Source organism: Halichoeres trimaculatus, unplaced genomic scaffold (genome assembly GCF_033239565.1).
Source record: "Halichoeres trimaculatus isolate MK-OKI-2021-1 unplaced genomic scaffold, fHalTri1.1 fHalTri1_scaffold_9, whole genome shotgun sequence".
Classification (NCBI taxonomy): domain Eukaryota; kingdom Metazoa; phylum Chordata; class Actinopteri; order Labriformes; family Labridae; genus Halichoeres; species Halichoeres trimaculatus.
Genome location: NW_027437188.1, coordinates 23,917,868 through 23,941,473, shown reverse-complemented (window position 1 = coordinate 23,941,473; position 23,606 = coordinate 23,917,868). Strand labels below are relative to the sequence as shown.

Below are 23,606 nucleotides of genomic sequence, written 5' to 3'. Positions count from 1 at the left end.
TTCTTACCGCTCATCCTTTTACTGTCTACTGAATGCTGCTGAAAAAAAGTAGCAAAAAGTTTACACCAGTATGTTACCTTCACACTGCAGTGAACTATTTTAGGCATTTCCTCCTCACCTATAAAGAACACAGATTATTAAACATGCTGGGTGTAATATTTTGGCTTCCCACCTTGAGTCCTAGTCGAAGTGAAGCAGTAAGGACAAGCAGGGAGCAGAGAGGATAATGATCCCGCTGATAATGGAGGAGTGGAATCTGGTAAATGAGGCTGCATATGCACCGTGCTGCAGGCTGTTCTTTTGCACCCAGTGTCACAGCCACACAGCCACACACAGACACACACACGCTTCTCAGCTCTTGAGGTGTACAGAATGTGAAAATCTCGTCACATAAAAATTGATAGCACTACACCTTTGCCTGCCTCTTTAATTATTACGTGCCTGTACAGTATGTGTGTGAATGCTGCACCTAATCTGTGAGGCTGAGAGCATGACCGATGATGAATCCCATCAATAAAACATTGTCAACTCCAGCATGGGCAATACGGAGGTATAGCTTATTTCACAGGAACATGAGGTGTTTGGCAGAAATAAAAATATAAAAAATGTGAAGAAAGAAAAGAAAAAAAAAACCCTGTGTTAGCATGTGAAGTACACCATCACAGTCAATTAGCTTGGTGTTCAACAATTAGAATCACCTACAAAATGGTGTTATGAATGTCATACCATAGTCAAACTTATCAACAGAGGGGAAAAAACAAATACAGTCGAATTCAAATGTAAAATCCACAAAAACAATTGATAATTTTCCAACTGATGCAAATTGATTTGAAAAAAAAAAAAAAAGTTACAGGAAAGTGATAAGAATATCTGACTGGATTTCATCTTTTATTTGTGGGTCTGCTTCTTTTCCCCCTTACCTCTCTGTGCACATCTCATTCTAAAAAAATAAAAGAAATACGTTCCCCTACTTCTTTACTATCAAACTTGACTGTCTGAATGTGCAGAGAACTGAAGTGTAGTTAATCCTCATCTTATCTCCCATCAGTGAATTGTGTCCAGAATCCATCAACTCAATGATCCACTTATAGTTCTTACAGAAGTCTTGCATGGGCTCTCCTCTGAATAAAGATCCACACTCTGCAGAATGTGTCTAATGTGGCCTTGATTACCTCTGCAAAGCCCCAATCAATAGATTCCAGAGCTGAGATGATCTGTAATTGTCTCAATCTGCTGCTCCTCATATCTCCGCTGTCCCCAATCAGACATTAATGATCAATTATGGTCGTGTTGCTGGGCAAGGAGAGATCAATGTGATAATGTGGCGGTGGCGGTTGAGGGGTTCAAGAGGGAGAGAGGCTCTCTTGGTATGAGTGAGAGAAAGGGAGATGGGGTAAGAAAGGGAAAGGAGAAAAAAACTTGAAGAATGACAATATCTGCACAGTTTTCTGCTTTGATGCTTGGCCAATTTCAGGGCATTTCATGGTTCATTACTTCCCTCCAAAGGAGTGTCTGTGATTTGAAACAATTATTGCGGCATCAACTCAGCTAAGGAGTGACATTCATCTAGTTAGGAAGTCCCAGTTTCACTGTAAACAGTGAGTCATATCTGCTACATATTCATGAAGGTGAAACTCCTAACATGTTCAAGAATTTTCAGAGTGAGCATTATCACATTTCACATCTTTTATTTTCAGTTCATAATTATTTATCTGATCAGGAAACTGGAAAACTCTTTTTGAAGTTATTTTTCAGGCTTTGTACACTTAAAATCAGGGACAAAATGACAGTAGATGGAGCAGGAAACACAGTGAGGGGGTTGGATTCGAACCTGGGCAAGCCTCATGGGTCAAACAAACAAAGCACTAGGGCATACTGGCCGGAACTGGGCCACCAGGGTTGCACCAGCTACCCCTGGAACCTGGTTGGGCACCCTGCCTAGCCACTCCCAGCAGACCTGTCTATCAGTTTGTTCGCCTGGAGTTTAAAACCTGAACCTTGTGGACTAATAGGAGACCAAATGTTTTAACAATTTTAAACTGTACAACATGTAGTTATCACACCTTAGCCCACTATTTTTAGTTAAATCTATGTACGGCATTTAAAGAAATCTTGATCTTAGAGCAACCCTTCCACAGTCTGTGCCCCTACCTGGACCCCCCAAGAAAAAAATCTAGGCACACCCTTGCATGCCCCTTTTTTCACGAGTGTCCTGGCAAAGATAGGCAGCAGCACAGTTCTCAAAGTTTCTGACAAGAAGTGACCATAGATAAAAATATGGTACTGAATAAATGTCCAGACAGTATTCAGATACAGCCTTTTCATTTCACATGAAAAAAAAAAATTAACCCTGACCTGTTCTGCTTACCTCAAGTAAAATTGTAAACATTGTCCGTATGAGTAGATATGAGAGCACAGCAAGACATTTTCCGGAAGCAAGCAGGCTGGGTGATGACATTTTTGTCATGCAACCAGAGAAAACCAATAAAAGAGATTACAGGAGGAATAAAAAGATCAAAAAGTTTAAGATGGAGAAGAGGGGAGATGTCTGCACATTTGTCCATTTATGAGAGGCAGTGGTAAACATGGGATCATTTCAATAAATGAAACAACAACTTTGGAAAAAATTTTAGGCACAGTTTGGAAATTTTCAAGAAAACTTTAGAAGAACATATCTGAAATAGGCTTTAGATGGGACACTTTGGCTTACCACAGCCATATAGACTCAAGAAAGGACTAGTTTCTAGGGTGTTAACATCAGATAAAGGATCAAATGTTTGCTAAATATGATGCAGATCTGTCATAGTACAGTAGCATCCTTTATCAAGTTTGTCTTCCAGAGGACAATTTTGAGAGTTTCCTATGGCCACGGGAAATTTATCACAATTTTGCATCCTGCCACTGGTTTTGTTTAATTTCTTTGTATAAAAAGATCTATTTAATTTGGTCTGAACACATGATAAAGCACAACATTCAGAGTTCTAAAGGAATGAATTATTTATTGGGTAAAAGGACACTTAATTAAAGGGTAAAACGAGTGTCATTAGACTCTGTCACAGTGGAACATCCCTTCAAACGTCACTGCAGTCATTTGTGGTTTGTCATTTTGCTCATTCACCCAGAGGGGTTTAGACCAGCATTATTTATGCTGAGCAGATTACATTATAACTGTCTGTTTCTGTCCTATTTCTTCTTTCTGGAGTTTTCTGCTAATAGAAGTGGATGCACATGTCAAAGGGATAAAGCTGTGACACAAGGAGAGATTTTATAAATAGAAGGTGGGCTGGAAAAACCCAGCAACTCGTTCAGGAGTCTGACGTCATCTTGAAACACTTAAATATTTAATTGAAGTGTCGTGAAATTAAAAGGCGCAAGGAGGAGAGGCTAAGGATGGAAGATGGAAGAGAAGGGAAATAAAGGAGGGCACTGAAACACAAAACAGCAGCTCACCTCTGTTTAATTACAAATATGTTGATAGTGTGTCATTATCTCTGAAAGAGGAGGCCCTCGACGTGCATTATCAGAGAGGGAAGGGTGGGGGTGTTTGCTCACTGAGGGTCCTCCACTTAACAGAGCTGAGAGTCCCTGATGTTTAAACTTTGGGAGAGGTTTTTGGTATCTGCACATGAAGAGCTTAAAAAAAGAAAAAAAAAGAAAACAAAAAACAGATTGATACAAAGAAGGAGAGCGGTGTCCACCAGAGGAAAGCTCAGATCCATTTTGACCCAGTATTTTTTTATTGGACCTGGACTACTCCCTTTTCTGTTTGAATAGTCTGTCCCAACAAAGCAGAACAGTGACCCCCTGTGGATCCCGTCAGATAATACAGATGCAACATGACGTCAGTCTGAAGCAAGGGCTGCTGTCAGTTGTAAACAAGACTGAGATGGTGCAGATTGCAGAAGAAGGTCTCTGTTGGATAGGGAAATGCTGTTCCGTTCATCTTTATTTTTTCATCTATTTATTTTTGCATGTTTGCTCCCCCGGTTTTCAGGTTTTGTAAAGCCCTTTGGAACATTTAAGAGGTGCTGTCAAGACAAACTCAATGTAGTTTTCAATGTTATAAAAAGTACATGAAGTCTCACTTTCTTTCTATCTAAGCATTTTCAACCAATAGTGCTGATTTTGGTACACACACACACTCAGATGCACAATCATTACTCATTCACACACCCAGGCATACTTGAACATGGTTATAGTATTGCAACAGTATATGTAAATTATGTCTTTTTTTGTACTTCCAGCCTTAAAAATATCTTGGTTCTATTTTTTGTTATGCTTTGTTATGCCCCAGTCTCAGTTAAGAGACTTAACAGGCTTTTCTTCTTCTTGTATAAAATAAAACGCCCCAAGGCTTCAACTAATTGAGACTCAGCAAGCATTTAGGTCTGTCTAACACACACACGCACACACACACACACACACACACACACACACACACACACACACACACACACACACACACACACACACACACACACACACACACACACACACACGCACGCAGAGCGCCCAGCATGTCACACAGACATAATGTGTATTCCACCCCTCAGAGAGTATGTGACATAACATGTCCCAGGTGTGAAAGAGCCCGTGTTGGAGTTGACGGCCACTGGCAGGTGATTAGCAGAGAGTCAGACCTCGCTGCCCCCCCATCAGACATTATTACACTGAACGCTCTGTCTGTCTAATGCATAATTATAGAAGTCATCTGAATGTCCTTCACATGTCTAGAGGGGGTTAAAGCATTTATTAAGAAACTTAGAGCTGGAGTACACGGATGGTGACGGCTTATATTGTTTTAAGCCTCTGTGTTGACAAGTTCTGCAGTTTCTACATCTAGACTCCTTCCACATAAAGGTGGGAATGGAGTGGTGAGAGGTCACTAATGATTCTGTCAATCAATGCCTCGGTTTGTGTGTCACAGCAGTCGCCTTACCCCTCACAGGGCTTGTCACTCTGCCCTGCCCACCTCAGTAAGAGCAGGCCTCAGACCCAGCACACTCACAACAGCACAGCTAACAGTCAGCACAAACCGTCCAGGTGAGAGATTGTGACAAAGGGGATTTTGTCATTTTTAAGTGCGCAGCCTACATATCCAGTGTCACTTCCTACAAGTGCAAAAAGGGTTTACACCTGTGTGTTGGCCGCCTCTTCAGTCAATTTGCACCTAATGAATAAAAGAAGATGATTTAACACGTGAGCTAATTCAGGGGAATCCTTAATCGCCTGACCTCGGCTTCCTGCATTGTCCCCGGTATTACAGTAACAGGATTGTAAAAGCATTGGCTGGAGTTACACCCATCCTCCAGTGTATGAGCAGACTAGCGGGGGTTAGCATTAATTTCCAAAGCCTTATGTTGCATTTGCATAATTACCATAAATCATCACAGGGATGTTCTGGTCCACAGTGGAAGAGGAGCAGTGGGAAATGGCACTGCTTGGAGGGGTAACAGTGTGCAGTGGACCACTGACTTGATAGCTGCAATTGTAATGAGTTAAAATAAACTGTTTCTCAAGCAGTATCACATACATTGAAACAACCTTTGTGTCTGAGGAACTCCAGTCTGAAAGAAAATCATTGCTGCATAGCCACAGGGAGAACTAAATCCCAAATGAAGCATGTCATTTCAAACCATGTGCAATAAAACATGACTATTTGTATCATGTGCAGCACTGGTCCTCATGTTATGTGTAAAAACGCTAAATTACATGTTCATTCTTAAGTCATGTGGAATAACAGATGACTGTTTATATCAAGGTAGTTACTTTTAAGTATCCATACTTAGTGCAATAATACATGGCTTTTTTATACCATGGGTCATAACACAGGACTTTTTGTATCATGTGCAGCGCAAGTTATCGTATTGTATTCAGCAAGTTTGTAATGTCATATGTTAGGGCTTTTATTGTGTCGTGTGCAATTATAAGTTTGCAACACCTTTTTTTTGAAAATCATGAAAGCAGCATTACTTTTAGTGTTTTGTAGTGTCAATAATCCAAGACCTTTTGTCATAATGTGCAATTTCACTTTTTGGATCATGTGCAATTATACATACTAACACTAACACAGTTTCTCTTTTATTAGCATTTTAAGCATTGCCTTTGGTGTGAGGGGGAGAAACGATGTTACATACATAGACTGTATATAGAGTGGACAGCATGGCTCCACCATTTATCATTGTACAGTTTTGAAGCCAAAATACCCCCGTCACAGGCGCCACCATTGTAGCAGTTTGCAGCCAGAATCTGCACAGTAGAGACAATGAGGGATTCTGGGAGAATTTAAGTGGAGCTGGGTGTCAAAAATAATATTTTTTTTTCTTTCGAGAGTCTAATCACTTCTTGACTCTACCTCCCGACATATTTTACAATCCCTGAAAAAAATACACGAGAACGGCATCTGTCAATCATCGTTAAACGTTATGTAAAACCTCGTCTTTAAGCTCATATAACTAATGAAAACAAAACTTTTCAGAAAAAAACAGGACTTGGATACAAGACAGCCAAATTATATCTTCAAATCACCACAACAATCGGACGCGAGAAACATTTCTTCGAGGTGTATTGATTTTTTAAAGTTTGACCACAGCCCATATGGAATGGCTGGAAAGCTGGATTTTTTTTTTACCTATACTGCAGTCAGCCACCAGGGGGAGCAGTTTTTGTGGAGATCTCACTTCGAGCTGAGCAAGTGGAGGTCCATTTTTTGCAGTCTATGGTTACATATCATAGGTGATTACCACAACAACAACACCTTTTGCTTTTTGAACATTGCGGACATGTTCAATTTACTGATCAAGCATCTTGTGGTTGTAATGATCCATCACCAGAATTTCCTTCAGCTTTAATCAAGTTGTTTCTTATTGTTTGGCTGTACAAATGGACAAGCAATAGGTCACTGACTTGATGAAATTTAAATGCACAACGTGATAAATGAATTTAATTTGCTGCATTGTAGATAGTAATCTAAACTTAGATGGATTATTTTACTGCTATCAGCCCCATTTAATACAACAAATACTTAAGTGAATGAAACTGAAATTGTTATGTGAAACACTTCATATGAGTCTCAAATGTTTATCACATTTTCTGAATACTGGAATAGGTGAGACAGAACCCAGCATCCCTGTAAACTGACTGCACCATTTAAGACCTAGAAGCTGTGACTGCGTTGTATATATATTTTATGTCAAGTCCGAAAGGGGAAATTGCCTTGTTATACATTATTAAAACTACTGCAATAATAATGCACTTTTCACTGAACTACGTCGATGTTTACTACGCTTCAGAATTCTTGATTTGCTTTGTGGTTTCTCTTTTCTACTGTTACCTGATGTGACTTTTGACCCACCCTCTTTTGTGGTTTTGTCCTAAAACAAAAAAGCTGAACAACGTTAAACAAAGACAATAAACGGAAGAAAAGGCATTTGTCTTTACCCTGGTTGACTAAATGAAGATTGGTGAGCTGCCTTTGTCCACCGATCAGTGGCCATGAGGTTAATTTAGAGTAAATAGAAACAGAACGGGGCCACAGTGAGCCTGAGGGAGACTCATTCATACAATAACAATGCTCAGGCCTTAGTGTAATAACCATTCTGCTGGGGTGATACAATATGTGACCTTTCCTGCCTTTTCCCATCTAAAGTAATGAAAGGTCGGGTCGCACAGGGAATAAAAAGACTGTAAGGATTCAAATTATGCGAGCTCAGTGACGGGGCGACTATTTGCACTTTGCATTGGATTAAATGGGTGAAAATGAATGTGAGGGGTTAAATGCTTTGACACAGGGTACAGTGTGTGCTGACTGCTGGCTTAGTAATCTGCTGAAGCTCTAATGCTTTTGTGTAATGATGAATTTGTGTCAGGCATAAAAAGTCAGTGGGTTATTTCAGGAGAACTCTCAGCAGACCTCAAAGCTAAACTACAGACCTGGAAAGCTAGTGCAACACTGCTGAATAGCTTTTATCTCTGCAGGGTCTCTTTACTGTATATACCTGCACTGTACATAAAAAGCACACATACAGTAACTCCTCAAACATGCCCCAAACTTTGCCTAACCTTTTTTTTATCTCTCCTGCCAGGCTTCTGTAGCCGTTTCTGCAGCTGTGTGACCTGATAAAGCCACGAGAACAGCAGGTGGGTGAAACAGAGACGGAGAGCCGGAACGTGAGATTGACAGAGAGAGAATCATAAATGAGAAGATTAAGAAAATGAAAATGCATTAAATATGAAAGGCAAAGGCAAAGAATAAACCATGACCTCGCAAAAAAGAGGAAGGTAAGTAGAGGGTAGCATAAAGAGAGCAGCGATGGAGAGGGCAGAGAAGGGGAATTGTGACAGCTGGCAGACGAGGGAAAGCAGTGCTGCTCTGCTTGGCCTGGTCTCAGAGCACCTTAGCAGGCCAGATGGACTAACCTGCCCCTGTGTGCCCTTCACCAGCCAACACACACATGCACACATGCATTTGCATATCTTTGAGTCTTTATCACACACTTGTTAAACTGTCAAGAAACCAAACAAAAGGTTTTTGCTCAGTGTTATGCAAAACTAGAGGCCTTTAAGCTAGAACACAGAATAGCAAGCCCACTTTTCACATATTCAAAATTAAGCATGGGCATATTAAGATTTTTTAGCCCAAAAAATAAGCCTGGAGAATAAAATAAATTATTAAAAAGTATATACATAAAAATTGTGATACAGGATCTCCCTCTAGTGTTAATCTTGTGCTACTACATCAAAAAATCCCATTTCAGCACCACAGTGGTGGACAGCTCCTACACTAGAAATGTAGACCACAGATGACTATGGCTGAGAGGCAAAAACTAGACCTCTTTATTTTTCGTGGACAAAGGATTTGAAAAGCCTAATGTTTGAACAATTTCTAAAGAAAAAATATATATAAATAAATAATTTCCATGGGTTCAGATCTTCTTTGGATGCTTGCTCTGTCCTCATTTCTCAAGCAATTTACTACCAATCTTGCTACAAAAACACGCGACCAGTCCCCAAACAGTATTGATTGATGTCTGGTTATAAAAAGACATCTATCATCTAGACAGTCTGAAATTAAAGCCGTAGTGGTCAGTGGCTGTGTGTCTCTCCCTGCGCTTGCTCCCTTCTTCTCCTCTGCTGTTTGTGTGTGCGTGTGTGTGTGTGTACATGTGTGTGCGCTCAAAGGTGGCCAGGGATGAGGACTTGTTGTGTGTTGACGCTGTACAGTATTATGAAACAATAAAATTCAGACAGCTGATTCATATCTGGGCATAAAAGCCAGAGTTTTGTTAGGTCCCTTTTTAATGAAACCTATAATTTCTGCCCCCCCTCTGTGGTGTTGCCGTGGAGCGTAGGGATCGATCATAAAGAGAGATATCCAGAGCTGCTCTACTTTGCGGGAATGGTGTGGCAATGATTGAGCTGAGTTACAGCGTGACAGATCATTTAAACAATACAGTCACATCCCAACTATGATTGTAGAAGAATATTACCCTCATCACTCTATAAACATACAGTATAGGCAGTGTATTCAGATTTTTCAGGAAAAATATCATGAATATTGGAGATATTGCAGATTTTGGACTTGTCCCTTGTTCAGTCTCTACTGGCTAGATGAATACATTAAAAATTGTCATGGAGTTAAACTTCTGCACTGACCCCTCTTAAGGAAATGATTCGCCATCCCAGAAGCCAGAAGAAGAGTTTAAAGGCTGTGTGTAGGTTTATGTTAATTTAGAAATAGTTCTGTTCGAGTCTGCTGAGGAACCTGAGGCTTGCGTTAAATTTGGTGCCTGTTGTGAGCAAAGATGTCCATCTTATCACTTTGTTTACCTTGTCCTGTGATTTCCAAGGTGATTCTTTCTGCCAAAAATATCTCAACCTGCTCCCTTTCAACTAAGAAGTATAAGTCCTTGCAGCTGAATATACCTTTCACAGGAATTTGAGGCATTCAAATTACAACACAGAATATTTACAATTTTATTTATTTATTGCTGGTGATCTCCTTTGCTTTTGTAGGTAATAAAGAGGAATTAGTTTCATTTTCAAGCCATGCCCCTTTTTATGTCCAGTGATGCAAAAGTTGTAGCCTTCATATCGTTAAAAAGAAATAAGTTACAAAAAGTCAAGCAGTAACCTCTAATTTAAAGATATTAAGTGCTTGGGACTGTAGGTTAACAAGAGTCCACTTGAGGCGGGCTGCAGAAACACCAAAAACTACATCAACATTTTTACAACCCCTGATACAAAGCAGGGTTTTGGACTAAATGAAGCTAATTTCTCTATTGGCACACACTAAGGGAATTTTTTTCCACAACTTTTTTTTTTTTTTTTTCATTTTTGAGTTATTTTAATTTGCAAGTTATGCCCATGTAAAGACATGGCTAACCTGAATGACGGGCAGACATCCTGATGTTGTCTGCAAAGAGGCTAGAAGTCTGCCTCTTTGTCCCATCCACACTTGAACAAAGCTAGGCTGAGTTCAGCATTTCAAATATGGTGCCATTTGATGATAGCCTTGTCTCTCTGAAAGCAAGGCTAAAGTCTGTATAAACAATGTGTGATGTCACAAAGACTACATCAATATAGAACAGTCTATGGTTTGGATTAATAAATAGGCAATAATCAAACAAGGACCTTTTTTTGTATCAGGACTTGTTTGTGTCTGCCATAAACTATGCAACCTATTAATATGGTTGGTAATGGGGCTTGCTTGATTTTTGGTGCCAGATTCCAGTGGAGAGTTGAGGTACTGCAGTTTTGAAGCATTTTCACATTGGCTTTATACTTAGTGATCAGAGGCTGCCACTGGGTGATTTATTGCACAATATTCACACAAAGGCACAAAGGTCAACTTCTCTGTCATGTTTTATCACAACAAAATTCAAAATGATGAGAGAAGTTGATTTTTTTTATTTGTAGATCCCCTCGATCCAGATTTACAGTCAATACTTTCATTTTAAGCCTTTTTTTTTCCAACTTAAAAATCAGTTCTTCTACTAATTTTTCTTCATAATAATTTGAATTGATGGACTTATTCATACACGTTCATACAACGCTAAAGAGGCTTATGTTTACACTATGTTTGTATCCACATGTATATTTTGTGTTCTCTTTTCTCTCATCCCTCTTTCTCTTTTTTATTCCTCAAATGATGTTTAAAGAACAATGCATGAGAAATTTCATAATGCCTACTACTATTATACGATATATACGGATAAAAACACAACAAAGATGAGTTTTTTGCTTAAAGACAGCCCAAGAAGAAGAGACAATTCAAACACATGCAGTAGTGTCACATTGTGAGGTTTTGTCAAAGACTGATGTTATAGGCACAAAGGTTACAAATTCAATCACTCTGGAGATGGTGGCTGCATCACCATGTTTTCTTCTGTGTGTGTGTGTGTGTGTGTGTGTGTGTGTGTGTGTGTGTGTGTGTGTGTGTGTGTGTGTGTGTGTGTGTGTGTGTGTGTGTGTGTGTCTGTGCATGGATTGAGAGAGTATTGCTGGGTCAACAGAAACCAAACTGTTAGAAATTCAAACAAGAGTGGAGCTGTCACATCCAGCATCCCACAAATGCATCGCTTTACAGAACAGACAAGCCCGTAACAGAGAGAAGGAGAGAAAGGGAAGGATAAGAGCAAGACAGAGTTAAGAAAATATAGCAAACTGGCCCGATCAATCAGGTGAAAAAGAAACATGAAGTCATAAGAGAAGAGAAACTGAGCCTTCGTTTCCCCACAGAGGACGGCGGATCTACAGAGTCAGCACATTCAACCGGTGAACCAACATCTGTTTTTCATCTTCCTTTCCCCGCTGCTGCTCTCCTCTATCTCCAGTGACCTTAGGGAACTAATACACACATACACACACACAAAACCCACACACCCTGACTCTCTCTGATGATCATCTGGCCTGAGAGTCACTGAGCTCAGCATTTTCCTGCCATCCCAAAGGAGCTCAAACACAAACAATATTTACTATCAGTGCGTATAAACTGTATAGAATTCTTGATGGCTTTATCCACAACCTCACTGGCCTGAAAAAAGATCCACAAGCTGCTCACATCTCAAGTTATTGTAAAAACTAACAACTCTGAGGAGAGCACGCTCTGGATTCCCTTCACTGTAAGACCCCTCTGACCTGCTTTTTATCTGCCAGAATTCAAATCAAACAGCCTTCTCCTGCGTAAAAGCTTTTCTCTGTAGCAATTGAGCGGACAAGTACCACCTAAGTGCGCTCATACACACCACTCTCTCAGCCGTCTCGGAGATTTAACCCTGCCTGTTGACTCCAGGCTCGGAGATTAGCGGAGAAGTGTACACACACTTGCTATTCAAGCCAGGAGGCTGCAGAAAACGTCGAGATTGAATTATAATGACCAGAACAGACGCAGTGAGGAAAATCCCCAGGATTTATTGTGGTCTGCTTAAATGAAAGGAGGACTTGCTGAATGAGAATGACTCTTTTGCTGCTTTCAATGCTCAGTGTGCTGTGTGAGGGAGTGTGTGGATGTGAGACCAACTTCTCAGATTTATTTTCCAGAGTGGGAGCTAGATGTGAGTTTGCATTGCTGGGAAATTAGCAGAGAAATATCGCCCCCTTCTGGGCAGCACAAGCACCATTCCATACTTTTCATTAAAGCAGGCCAAGACTCAGGACTCCCACAGCTTAGTGTAAACAAGCCAGTAACAAAAGTCTGTCAGTTAAAGGACTATTACTCAGAATATGTGTAAAAAATCATCAGCCAGGTTGTGTCCTTCAAATTCAACTGTCCAAGCAAAGACAAACATTCATCACAGCATCGTTCAACCAGAATGCAGATGTATGTTGGTGTGGTGACTTACTGGGGTGCTGCCGTCTGACAGGGTCGTCATGCTGATTGACATGCTCATCTTGTCAGAGGAGGAAATGGAAGGTGGGGAGGGGCTCCGCTTCTCTGCTTCCTGTCTCTGGAGGAAGTCACGCCAGGCTCGCTGGATGCTGCATGCAGAGATAAAGAGACCTTGTAGAGAAAGAGCATGCAGGGGGATGATTCAAAGTTTTAAGATGTGATGCAATTCTGAACTGCAACACTTGGAGGTGAAATTTTCTTTTAAAAGTTTTATTCCACAGTGTGCCACTTTAGTGCTCATGTGCAGAGGCCTGGGCTCAATTCTGACTCATAGTTTTTGTCTAGTGTATTTTACCCCACATATTTCATGCTCTATTCATCGTCCTATCCTCACACACAAGACACTAAAAGCCACAAAATAACCTTTAAAAACAACAACAGACAACAAAAACAAAAGGTAATTTACATTTTTTTGCTGTATCAATTTAAAAAACAAAACAAAACACTCTTTTGGAGTTCAGAATGGGTTCTTTAATTTAGGGCTTCATTCCACTATAACAGTCCCTTCACTTTAGAGATGATACATGATTTCAAATACTTGGTTAATATTGAAAAATCAAAAAGTTATGTAACTACTATCCAAACTCAAAAATGTATTTCTTTTTTTTTTTTTTTACAAACCCCCTGGATGATATGTAAAAGTAGGCAAGATAGCAAAATAAAATGAATCAGCCTTCACATACATGAGTTTTTTTCCGCAATTTTTTTGCCTTCATATCTTTAATATTTATATCTCATTACCATATTCCCCAAACTGTTTACCTTATTCACCAACTTTAATTCTGTAAAACCTGGCCTTTTAAAAAATGGCAAGAATGCCCTTTTGTTTTTGATATGAGATGTTAATTAATACTTTAAAAAAATTCACAAAAAAAGGCTATAATTGTGCATATGATATTTTTCTTGTATCACATCTGATAAATGTGGCACCTATTTGAAAAAAAAGGTAACAATTTGGATTTTATTTGCATCGCAACTTCTTAAAAATTAGCAATGATTGTCCTTAAAAAAAAAAAAAAAAGTGCATAACTCCATGGGAGCATTTGATTTGAAAAGGGCCAAAATAATAATAATAATAATAATAATAATAATAATAATAATAATAATCTCCAGCTGCCTGAAGTAGTGTAATAATCCTCAAGGGGTTGGAATCAACTTTTTTCCTAATTTTTTTAAAACAGGTTATTTACTGAGGAAACTTTGTATCATGTTGATGAGATAAAGGACTTCAAAACTCATGCACCAAATATCACATATTTAGCCTTTTGAGGATAATATTTTGAATTTTTCTATCCTGTTTTATCTTTCAGGTTTTTTATCTCTCTTCCCTTTTTCTTTGCCTATTTTGTCTCTTTTTTTGGTTTTCTGACCAACATTGAACAGACCCATCTTCTTGATATGATAGAAATAAATGCATCAGGCTCTGTGATCACAGCAGAAATTCTAGTACTGGTTCATTTTATTGACTTCAAGAGGAGCTTAAATTGCAGACTTTCACATTTAAAACATGGAAAACATGGGGTCAGTTGGAAGTTTATGAGTACTTTTTTGTTTCCTTCTAATAATATACCCTTTTTCCACAAACAGTTTGTAACAATATGTCCTGGTTCAGTGTTACATTACTCACATTAACACCTTGGTCTCATTTGGCGGCATGTTGATGTTAATGTTGTTGTCCAGGTCCATGGTCAGATGTTCACTGAGCAAGAGGAAAGAGGAGAAAAGGCGAATGGTTATCCAATGCTTTCAGAGGACACATACCAGTCCAATTTCAGTTTGGGTTATCTCTAATTAAACAGCCATGTTCAGCTTCCATCTGCAGGTAAATGGGATTTTACAGCTGCACGTAACGCGGCCGCACATTCTCTGTATGCACTGAGATTACAGTGTGTGTACGTGTGTGTAGACGCACCTCTGCAGCTGGAAACCTCCACCATTAACATGCTTGAAGCCACTCTGGAGGCTCTTCAGCTGCTCCTGCAAGAAGAAAGACAAAGACAGAGAAAAATAAGAAACATGAGGTTTAAAAGACAAAAAGAGGGAGAGATGTTTGCAGCATGAAGAGATCCCTACAGCGTGTATTTGTGAGTGTGTGTGAGTGTGAATATGAATGAATGTTTAGCAGACGTGTGATCATCGTGTGCCGGGCTTAGGGACCCCTGCAGCAAGTGGTTTGGCAGCATTTTGGCTCCGTTAGACATTTTTCTTGTGAGGTAAGTGAAGTGAGCTTTGGAGGAACTCTGCCAAATTGCTTGTTCAGCATTTTCCAGGCATTTGGCCCAGAAGCAGAGAAAGAGGGAGAGGGAGTGAAAGAGGGAAGTCTAACAGAAAACGAAGCGATAGAGCCGGACATAATTCATGAAGTACGGCACAGTTGTTGTACAGATGTGGCCGACACGTTGGGAGATTAGGGCGATGAAACTTTCACTTAAACGACATTCAGCGGCGCCCCTCGCCTGCTGCTCTCCTCCCCTCGGCTCCTTCCTCCTGCTTTAATAGTGCTGTGTAATGAGGACAGGCCTGCCTCTACATAATTGAGCAGACTAATGCAATTACAAGGGAGCAACAAAGTTTAAGTGGAGCAGTTTCTTCCTGATGAGCCAAGAGGGTCACATCAGGGCACCGAGCAGCTACAGGAGAATGTCACCGAGTGTGTATGTGTGTGTTTTACAATAAAACCTGCACCCTTAGTTGATTTTTTGTTTGATTGCACCATCATTGCAAAAAAAAAAGTGTGCATAAAAGACTACATTGCATCTATTAGACGCACTGAGAAAATATGTCCATACCGCAGTTGTTATGGTAATCTTTAATATTTACCCTAAAGTTATATGTTTTTTATATATGCACCATTAATAAAGATGGGAGAGTCTGAGAAACTGCCTTTGAAGTGTAAATAAGCACATATATGCATATGTTTCTACTTAAAGGAGTGTCTTTCTGAATTGTTCTCACAGGAGTCGATGTCCAAACACAGCAACATCAAACCCTCTCCTAATAACAGGTTTTTTGCTGCTTGGCAGAGTGTCCACTCCCACCGTGGCAGGAAGACAGGCCATGTTTTTCTCATTACTCTCCCTCACAGACGGAATAAAAAGCTCATTAAACAGAATCAAGGACTTTGACTAGTGATCAATGGCTGCTTTAAGGAGCTGTTTTTCATCTCTTGCTTTCCGTTTGTCTTTCCATCTAAATTTCTCTCCAATAATTATCTAATTCATTCACGAAAGCTAAACCCAAGCTAAGTCTGACTCTGTTGCAGCCGAAACTTCCAAAACTTTCTCCTGCTTTGAGAGTCAATGTCACCTCAGCCTTTCCAAATCCGCCTTAATGCCATCCTAAACACAAAGCTGAGGCAGTCACTTTGACACACACACACACACACACACACACACACACACACACACACACACACACACACACACACACACACACACACACACACACACACACACGCACGCACACACATCCAGTTAGACACATTCATACAGACTGTAAAAAGTACCATCTGGGAATGTGGATACAGGAGAAACACAGATAAGAGAAAAAGTTTGAGGAATAGAGAAAGAAGAGTTAAGTTGTGGAACTTCCTTTCTGTGTGTATTTTAGTGTTGTCTGTGATTAACTCTGCATGAAGAGGATGGTGACGGTCTTCAAGGAAGGCCGGAACTTTGAAGATTTAGAATCTCATCTAGGGCACTGAATGTGATTTCTGAATCAGCCCTTGATGCTTTCATATTGAAACATGAAGCTGTAAAAGGATTAAATTTGCATGAAATAAAAATACTGAACGCATCAAAGATTTCATTGGTCAATGAAAAGCTTCTGTGCTTTGAAGCATGTGTCAGTGTATCATAAGGTTAAGATATAGCAACATGGATAGGGTCACTGGATGGAGGGACTGTAGCTAAACTTATTTAAAAGGGCCGAGGCACCGACTTATCCAAGGGAGGTGCTAAATATGTGTAAAAAAGTAACCAAGTTGATTTTGTCTTAAGTCCCACCTCTGAAAAGGAAACAGCCAGTCATGTCTTAGGCTGTATTCAGACCAGAAAAGTCCTTTGGTCCACTTGTTTGGTTTGGACCAAAAGCGGACTTTATTTTTTTCGTTTGGTGCGGTTCGTATTCAGATTGTACTTTTTGCAAGTGGACTATATTCTGTAAACACATCCACGTCTGTGACGATCAGTGCTCTCATTGGACAGCACTGACAAAGGCGGCACACAGAATACAGACCCGGAAATGGAGGTAAACGTGTGTTTGTGCTCTTATTAGAGCTGCAAAATCATTTTCAGTTTCAAGAGCAGCTCCTTCAAAGCAGCTTAACAACACCGTTTCAAATTTTGGAACAGCAAAGACGAATGCGCGCAGCAAGGAGACGCTATGCTCTGCGTGTGCTGACCCACAAAATGCTAGCAACAGCGTGGCTAAACAGAAGACGGAGGATCAGGTATGAACCAAAGACGGTTAGGTCACGGTGGCTTTATAGGCCCAAAAGGTGTATGTATCCTGTAGTTAGTTTGGATAGACCTTGGTTTGTATTCAGCCCTGCACCAGAGAACCACGAACCGCACCAGAGTTCGTTTGGAAGCGGACCGAGATCACCTCAAAAAGTGGGTCTCGGTCCGGTTGTTTGGTCCGCACCAGGGTTCGTTTGTGTCTATTCACACCTGCATGAAAAGTCCGCACCAGCTTGGGAAACGAACCCTGGTCCGTTTAAAGTGGACCAAACAGTCCAGGTCTGAATACGCCCTTAGATATGAGGTGGATAACCACATTTTAAAGGGGCACTTGGTACCCCTCTAAAACAAAGTGGCAATTCTGTTTTCAACCTTTCAAAAATAAAACCATAGTTACATTTAGTATGTTGAGACCATTTTAAACTATGTTATCATAAAAATCAAACTGTCATAGATGGCCGTCAGTGCATAGTATCAATTTTGAAAAAAACAGTGAAATCTATTTTATGCAGACTGTTGCAGCCATGCACAGTGGGGTATTTATGGTTTCTGTTGTTTGGGTGGTGTGGTGATGGAGGCCAGTAAGTAATATGAAACAACAACCTGAAATGTAAATAAATAAATAAAAGATAAAGTAATAAAAATGTAAAAAAACCTATAACCTAAGATCTTTATGTCAAACCGTAACATCTTGTCACATTCAGGGATTTATCACATTATCTTTGTTGCATTTTGGGCTCAGCACTTTTGTTTCATCATTGACCAGATATTACATTTCAGGTTCAGTACATTTTAAAGAAAAGTTACAATTCAGGTCATTGTTAAAAATAGAGCTCTAACTGGGCTCAATTTAATTCTACTATGCGTCCAAAATCCCCAGTGGTACCCCCAAGCATGGACGTACTTTTGATTTGTCAGTACCAAAGTAAACTTAAAGAGTTTTGTTTAGCTATATTCTAACTGGAATGCATCTTGTTTTTTCCTCTATTTGTCCGAGTGTTTTGCCTCACATATATATCATCTACTGAGAGTGGATCACTTATCAGTCTGCAAAGTCAATCCACCTGAAAGCCTGAATTGTCTGGCTCGTAAGGCTCAAATTGTGATTGAAGTCTTTTCTCTTCTCTGGACTCCTGCTGTATGATGAATGTCTGTCCTGATTCCTCTCCCAGTCTCAGACTCAGAGAGAACAGTTGATTTCCCACAGTGTGTGATCGAATCATCATCTTTCCTTTTCCATCTCTCTTAACTCTCTGTTTTCTCTCCTCATCGCCTCCTCACGCTTGTCTTCTTTTATTTTCATTTAGTTTTGGAAAGTGGAGTTAAGGGGAAGAGATTGATGACAGAGGTGGAGATAGGAGTGTATTTGTGTGTGGGTGTGTGTCGGGCTAGTGCTCTGTGTTTGGCTGTCAGTAGTTCTATTTCCTCTGTTGTTGTATAGTGCGTTGTGGGTTCAAGGTCTCTTCTCCATCAGCTCCTCCTCTCTGCGCTCCACCTGACTCCACCATAAATCCAAACACACACATTTTTTTACACACACACACACACACACACACACACACACACACACACACACACACACACACACACACACACACACACACACACACACACACACACACACACACTAATCAATACAAGCCTGATTGGCACTGCCAAAGCCCAAAATGACTATAGATTTTCTGTCAACTCTGCCACTAAATTATGCAAACCCCTGGTTTATGTCCTGGTACTTTTTTTTGGTGTTCCTCCTCCTGATAGGGGACGGGGTATCCCGCCTTGGCTGGAAAGGTTTGGACATCACAAAAGAAGACTTTTGCACTGTAGGAATTCATTTCTTTTGACAAGACATAGAGGAATTGGTTTAGCACAGAATAAATACTGAACGTATACTGTTATAGATTTTGAAATCAATAGCATGTATTAAGATTACTGTAAATGTCCTGCTGAAGTCAGGGATTTATTTAAGTGATGAATAATGCGCTCCGGATATCAGTGATGGAAATTTGCCAGCGAGCAAACTGACACTCAAACACACTAACACACTTGCAAAAATCTATTAGGAGCACAATAAATGGTTGAGACTAGTGACAGAAAGTATAAGAACAAAATAAAAAGGTTTGTGCTTACAGACTAAAATGAGTGAAACAGCAGAGTGATGCGTAGCATGAAACTCCCAGTGACATTGTGATATCTAATATACTTGGTTTGAGGAAACTATTGTGTGTGTGTTTGAAAAGATGATTTATAACAAGCTTAAAACCGAGGACATATCACAATGAGCTTAAAACTTGACTGTTAAAAAGAGAGAAGAATGATGTTTGTTGCCAAAAAGCCCGACTTACACATGTATGAGACGAAATAATCAAACATGTCAAATGAAGGAGGTACCGCTTTCCTGAAATATTGTTTAAGTCTGCCAAAAGATTCAGAGCAGTAAAAAAAAAAAAAAAAAGCAGTTGATTCAGTCTTCTGTATATATGGCTTAATAAATCAGTGCTGCCAGACTTGATTATGTCATAACAGGAAAAGTGGGCGGAGTCAGGCTATGTTTTGTGATCATTACAACAGGCAGCTCAAAAGGAAGGCAATACCATCTTCAGACCACCCCCATCTACAGCTATAGATCCTTTGCTCTGAGGAAAAAAACACTGAAAGCTTGTCTTTGTATACTGGACATAAAATAACTTATCCGCTGCACTCAGCCTTTTATTCCCACTTTATGCTGCCTCACTTCTGATATGATCTCAGCCTTTTTATACTGCTTATTATTATTTTATATTGTTTTTACAGAGTTATTATTTTTACAGTCTCACAGTTGATTTTTTTTCTAATAATTTTTTTTATTGCTGTACTGTTGTGCAGGGTCATCTTCTGTCTTATTTGTCTTGTTAATGGTTTTTAAACTCGGCTGCACATAATGGGGCAATCAATGGCTTTTCCCTGGTTCGACTCCAGTGAAAAGAAAATATTCTAGTGAAGGGTTTGAAAAAGTGTGTGATACTTATAGATGATATCATCATCAGCTCTAGTTTTAAAGAAATTTTCCACAGGCCTTTTATTTTTTTGTCCTTTTCAGGTGGTTAATTCGGGGTGAAAAAACACACCTGTAATCACAGTCAAATTTTTTCATGTGGATTAACCAAGGAGGATTAAAAGTTATTACAAGAAAAAAGAAAACAAAGAAAGACTACAGAAGGAAGGGGAAGGGAGGGGGTGTATCAAGTGATTGACGCTCTAAAAGGTTAGATACCTCAGCTGCAGGGGACCAAAGGGCAGAGGGATGATAAAGATGCAGCACTTTGCAGGGAGACAGAAAGTGATTGGGTTGAGAGCTGGCAAGGGAGTTAAAAGAGGAAGCGAATATGAAAGTAGGTCCTTCGTTGGCGGCAAGGAAGAAGGGATGAGGAGGTGAAAGAACAAGCCTGTGGGCTCTGAAGAAATTAAACTGGACCGACTCCAGAGAGTGAGCCGGAGGAACGCAGAACAGAGAGGAGAAATGGCCTGCCTGGGAAAATGGCCTTCATCTCTCCTGTACATGGGGTGTAAATCTGTCCTCTGCACCCCCAGCTGATCAGACACACGTACTAACACTCACACACATGATTTAAATAGCTCTGCTGCTGCTCTAAATGCTCCCTTAACTCAGTTCAGGGAACAGAGTGACAGACAATGAGAGGAAACCCAAAAACAGAGTCAAAGTCATGATCTATTCCCCTTCATTCTGCGACATTTTTCATCCTGTTCCTCCATAAGGTCAATATCCTCTCCCCTACTCGCTACATATCAAACATGATCCATCTTCTGTTTTCTCAGGTTTTTTGTGTCTACTTCCTCTCATCCTGTCGTGTTTGTCTTGTATTCCCTCTGCAGTCTTTCAGTCTAAGTTGGTTTTCCTCTTCAATACTTGATGAGCTTCCTGATGTGTGCTGGAAACAGATTCCAGGTTGTCTCTCTATCGTCTTCCAGCTCTGCAGAGTGCCGGCCAGCTGTGTTTGTTTCCCTGATGAACTCAATTAACTCAGATACCCACCGTCTCCAAAAATATGCACACACAGAGTCATTTTTAAAGACTGCAGAAACACATGAAGCATGTGTTTTGTTTAACCCAGAGTAAAGCTTGTGCTTGTGGTGTGTTAAAGTGGCACTGGCAGACAACATGCAGTAATGTGCAATAGGGGGATCAAAACTTAAACCTGGCTCTGAAAGAGGGGGTATTATGCTTTTACACAATTTAAACATCGACATAAAGGAACATAGGAGATTGGTGGTTCATACTATAAGTGTGCACATTTTGAAAACTGCTTTATATGATGTAGAATTTCATAAACTTCTTAAGATCTAAACAAGATCCTCACAAGATAATAAAAAGACTAAAGCCAAAGGGATGATGTCATTGCACTAGGATCTCCCAAGAGGATGTTGAAGGGGTGGTTCTCAAAGACCAAAGTCCATCTACAGCTTTGCCATGAACAGACCTCAAGAGCGCTGGCCAATCAAAGGAAAGGGGTTTGTAGAGCAAAGAGCCTTAAAGAGACAGTCACTAAAAATAAGCAATGTTTCAGACACAGGTTGAAATATGGATTCTCTAATATGTAGGGCTGGGGGTTGATAGTTTTGTTATACAATTTTTACTCTGTATTTTTTTTTTGAGCCTTAAAAATGAAGTTATATAATATTACCATGTAATAAATAAACAATTAAAAAAATGCTCCTGTTAGGACTTTGAGGCTGGTAGCAAATCTAATGAAACATAAAAACAAATAGCGTAAAAATTGACTTTATCCTAAAAGTTATTTTTATTAGCACTCAAAAAAGATTCACAGTGGCATGTTTGATTATTCAAACAAAGCAGGACGGGTCTTCGTTGGAATACACACTACTTATGTTTACCGCTTAAAAGAAAGACTTTTGATGTATAGATCAAACATAAATTTCCCTTTTCTTAGTGCATAGAGCAATAACAATAAGCCAGCTATCATCTGGCTAAATACAGTCGACTAAGATGACATTATACCCCTCCTTATTATAAACTAGATCTTGCTAACTCGGTTTGGACACAGAGCAGGCCCCCCTAACCCAACAATGGTTTAACCTTGAGGCTCTTTCTACTCAGCCAAAAAGCTGTCATGACCTGCTCCTCTCTTGAAGCCAACCAACCTGGTTAAAACAGCACCATACCATCTGCTGTACCATGCAGACCCCTCTAACACACACACACACACACACACACACACACACACACACACACACACACACACACACACACACACACACACACACACACACACACACACACACACACACACACACACACACACACACACACACAGACACACACACACACACACAGTATCCAGAGGGTTTTTGGAGGCAGCCTCTATCAGTCAAACCTCCCCCGGGTCCTTTGGCCCAGCCAGCCAGCCGGCGCCATCTCTGCCATCATCCTCACATCCTCATCGCTCTCCTCTGCCACGGGGACACACAGCCTGTCAGTACACTGGGTGTTGCCAGTGTGTGTGTGTTGGGGTGATAGCAACCAAGACAGGTGCTGTTATCTGTAGTTATTCTTGACCAGACACACACGCCTTTGCCTTCTGCACCTGCAGGTGTGTGTGCAGGTTTCTCCACTGAGATTCAGCATCCAGACTCTGGGACTGTTGTCCCTGAGTGACCCTGCTATCAAAACTGGCTGGCACACAAATACACGTGATACACACATACACACACCTAGAGTGGCTCTTTCTGCTCTAGAGGATAGGCTAATGACTGACGGCGTCAGAGACAGAGTGAGAGGAGCTGCATACTGAGAAAGAGAAAATGGAGCATGGAGAAACCAAAGACGGTTACAAAAGCTTAAAATAAAAGCAGGAAAAAAAAGACACAACAACACGTTTCTACTGCAGGATGTAAACCTAAACCGAAGACAAGCTTAAAAGAGGAGCACAGGTAAGACTTTCATAGAGGATATGGACCAGTCTGTGGGTAACACCAGCTAAAAGGAGACTGAAGGAACTGCCAGGGTTAACATACCCATGCACACTCTCACACCACACATGTATTTTAGAGGTTTTTGGTTGTCTTAGAAACAGAATGAGCACCTGCATGGTGCCAGACCGGAGGACAAACTGGCGCCTTGGTGGAAAAATAAATTTATCATCTGTTTTGGTCTGTGAGTATTATTATGCATTAAAGAGAGGGTACTTTGCTTATTTTAGGCTTTGAATCATACCCGTAAAACCCCTGGTAGCTCTACA

At 40.3% G+C, this 23,606-nt stretch overlaps 1 protein-coding gene across 1 annotated transcript in view; it reads right to left on the bottom strand.

Annotated features, from left to right (window-relative positions):
- schip1 (schwannomin interacting protein 1) overlaps positions 1–23,606 on the bottom strand; it is a 279,659-nt gene that overhangs the window by 187,519 nt on the left and 68,534 nt on the right. Inside the window, exons 6-8 of the mRNA XM_074679306.1 lie at positions 14,802–14,866; positions 14,517–14,588; positions 12,843–12,978 (exon numbers count right to left, since the gene is read on the bottom strand). Of these exons, the coding sequence (XP_074535407.1) occupies positions 12,843–12,978; positions 14,517–14,588; positions 14,802–14,866 (273 nt within the window). The remainder of the gene's footprint in view (positions 1–12,842; positions 12,979–14,516; positions 14,589–14,801; positions 14,867–23,606) is intronic.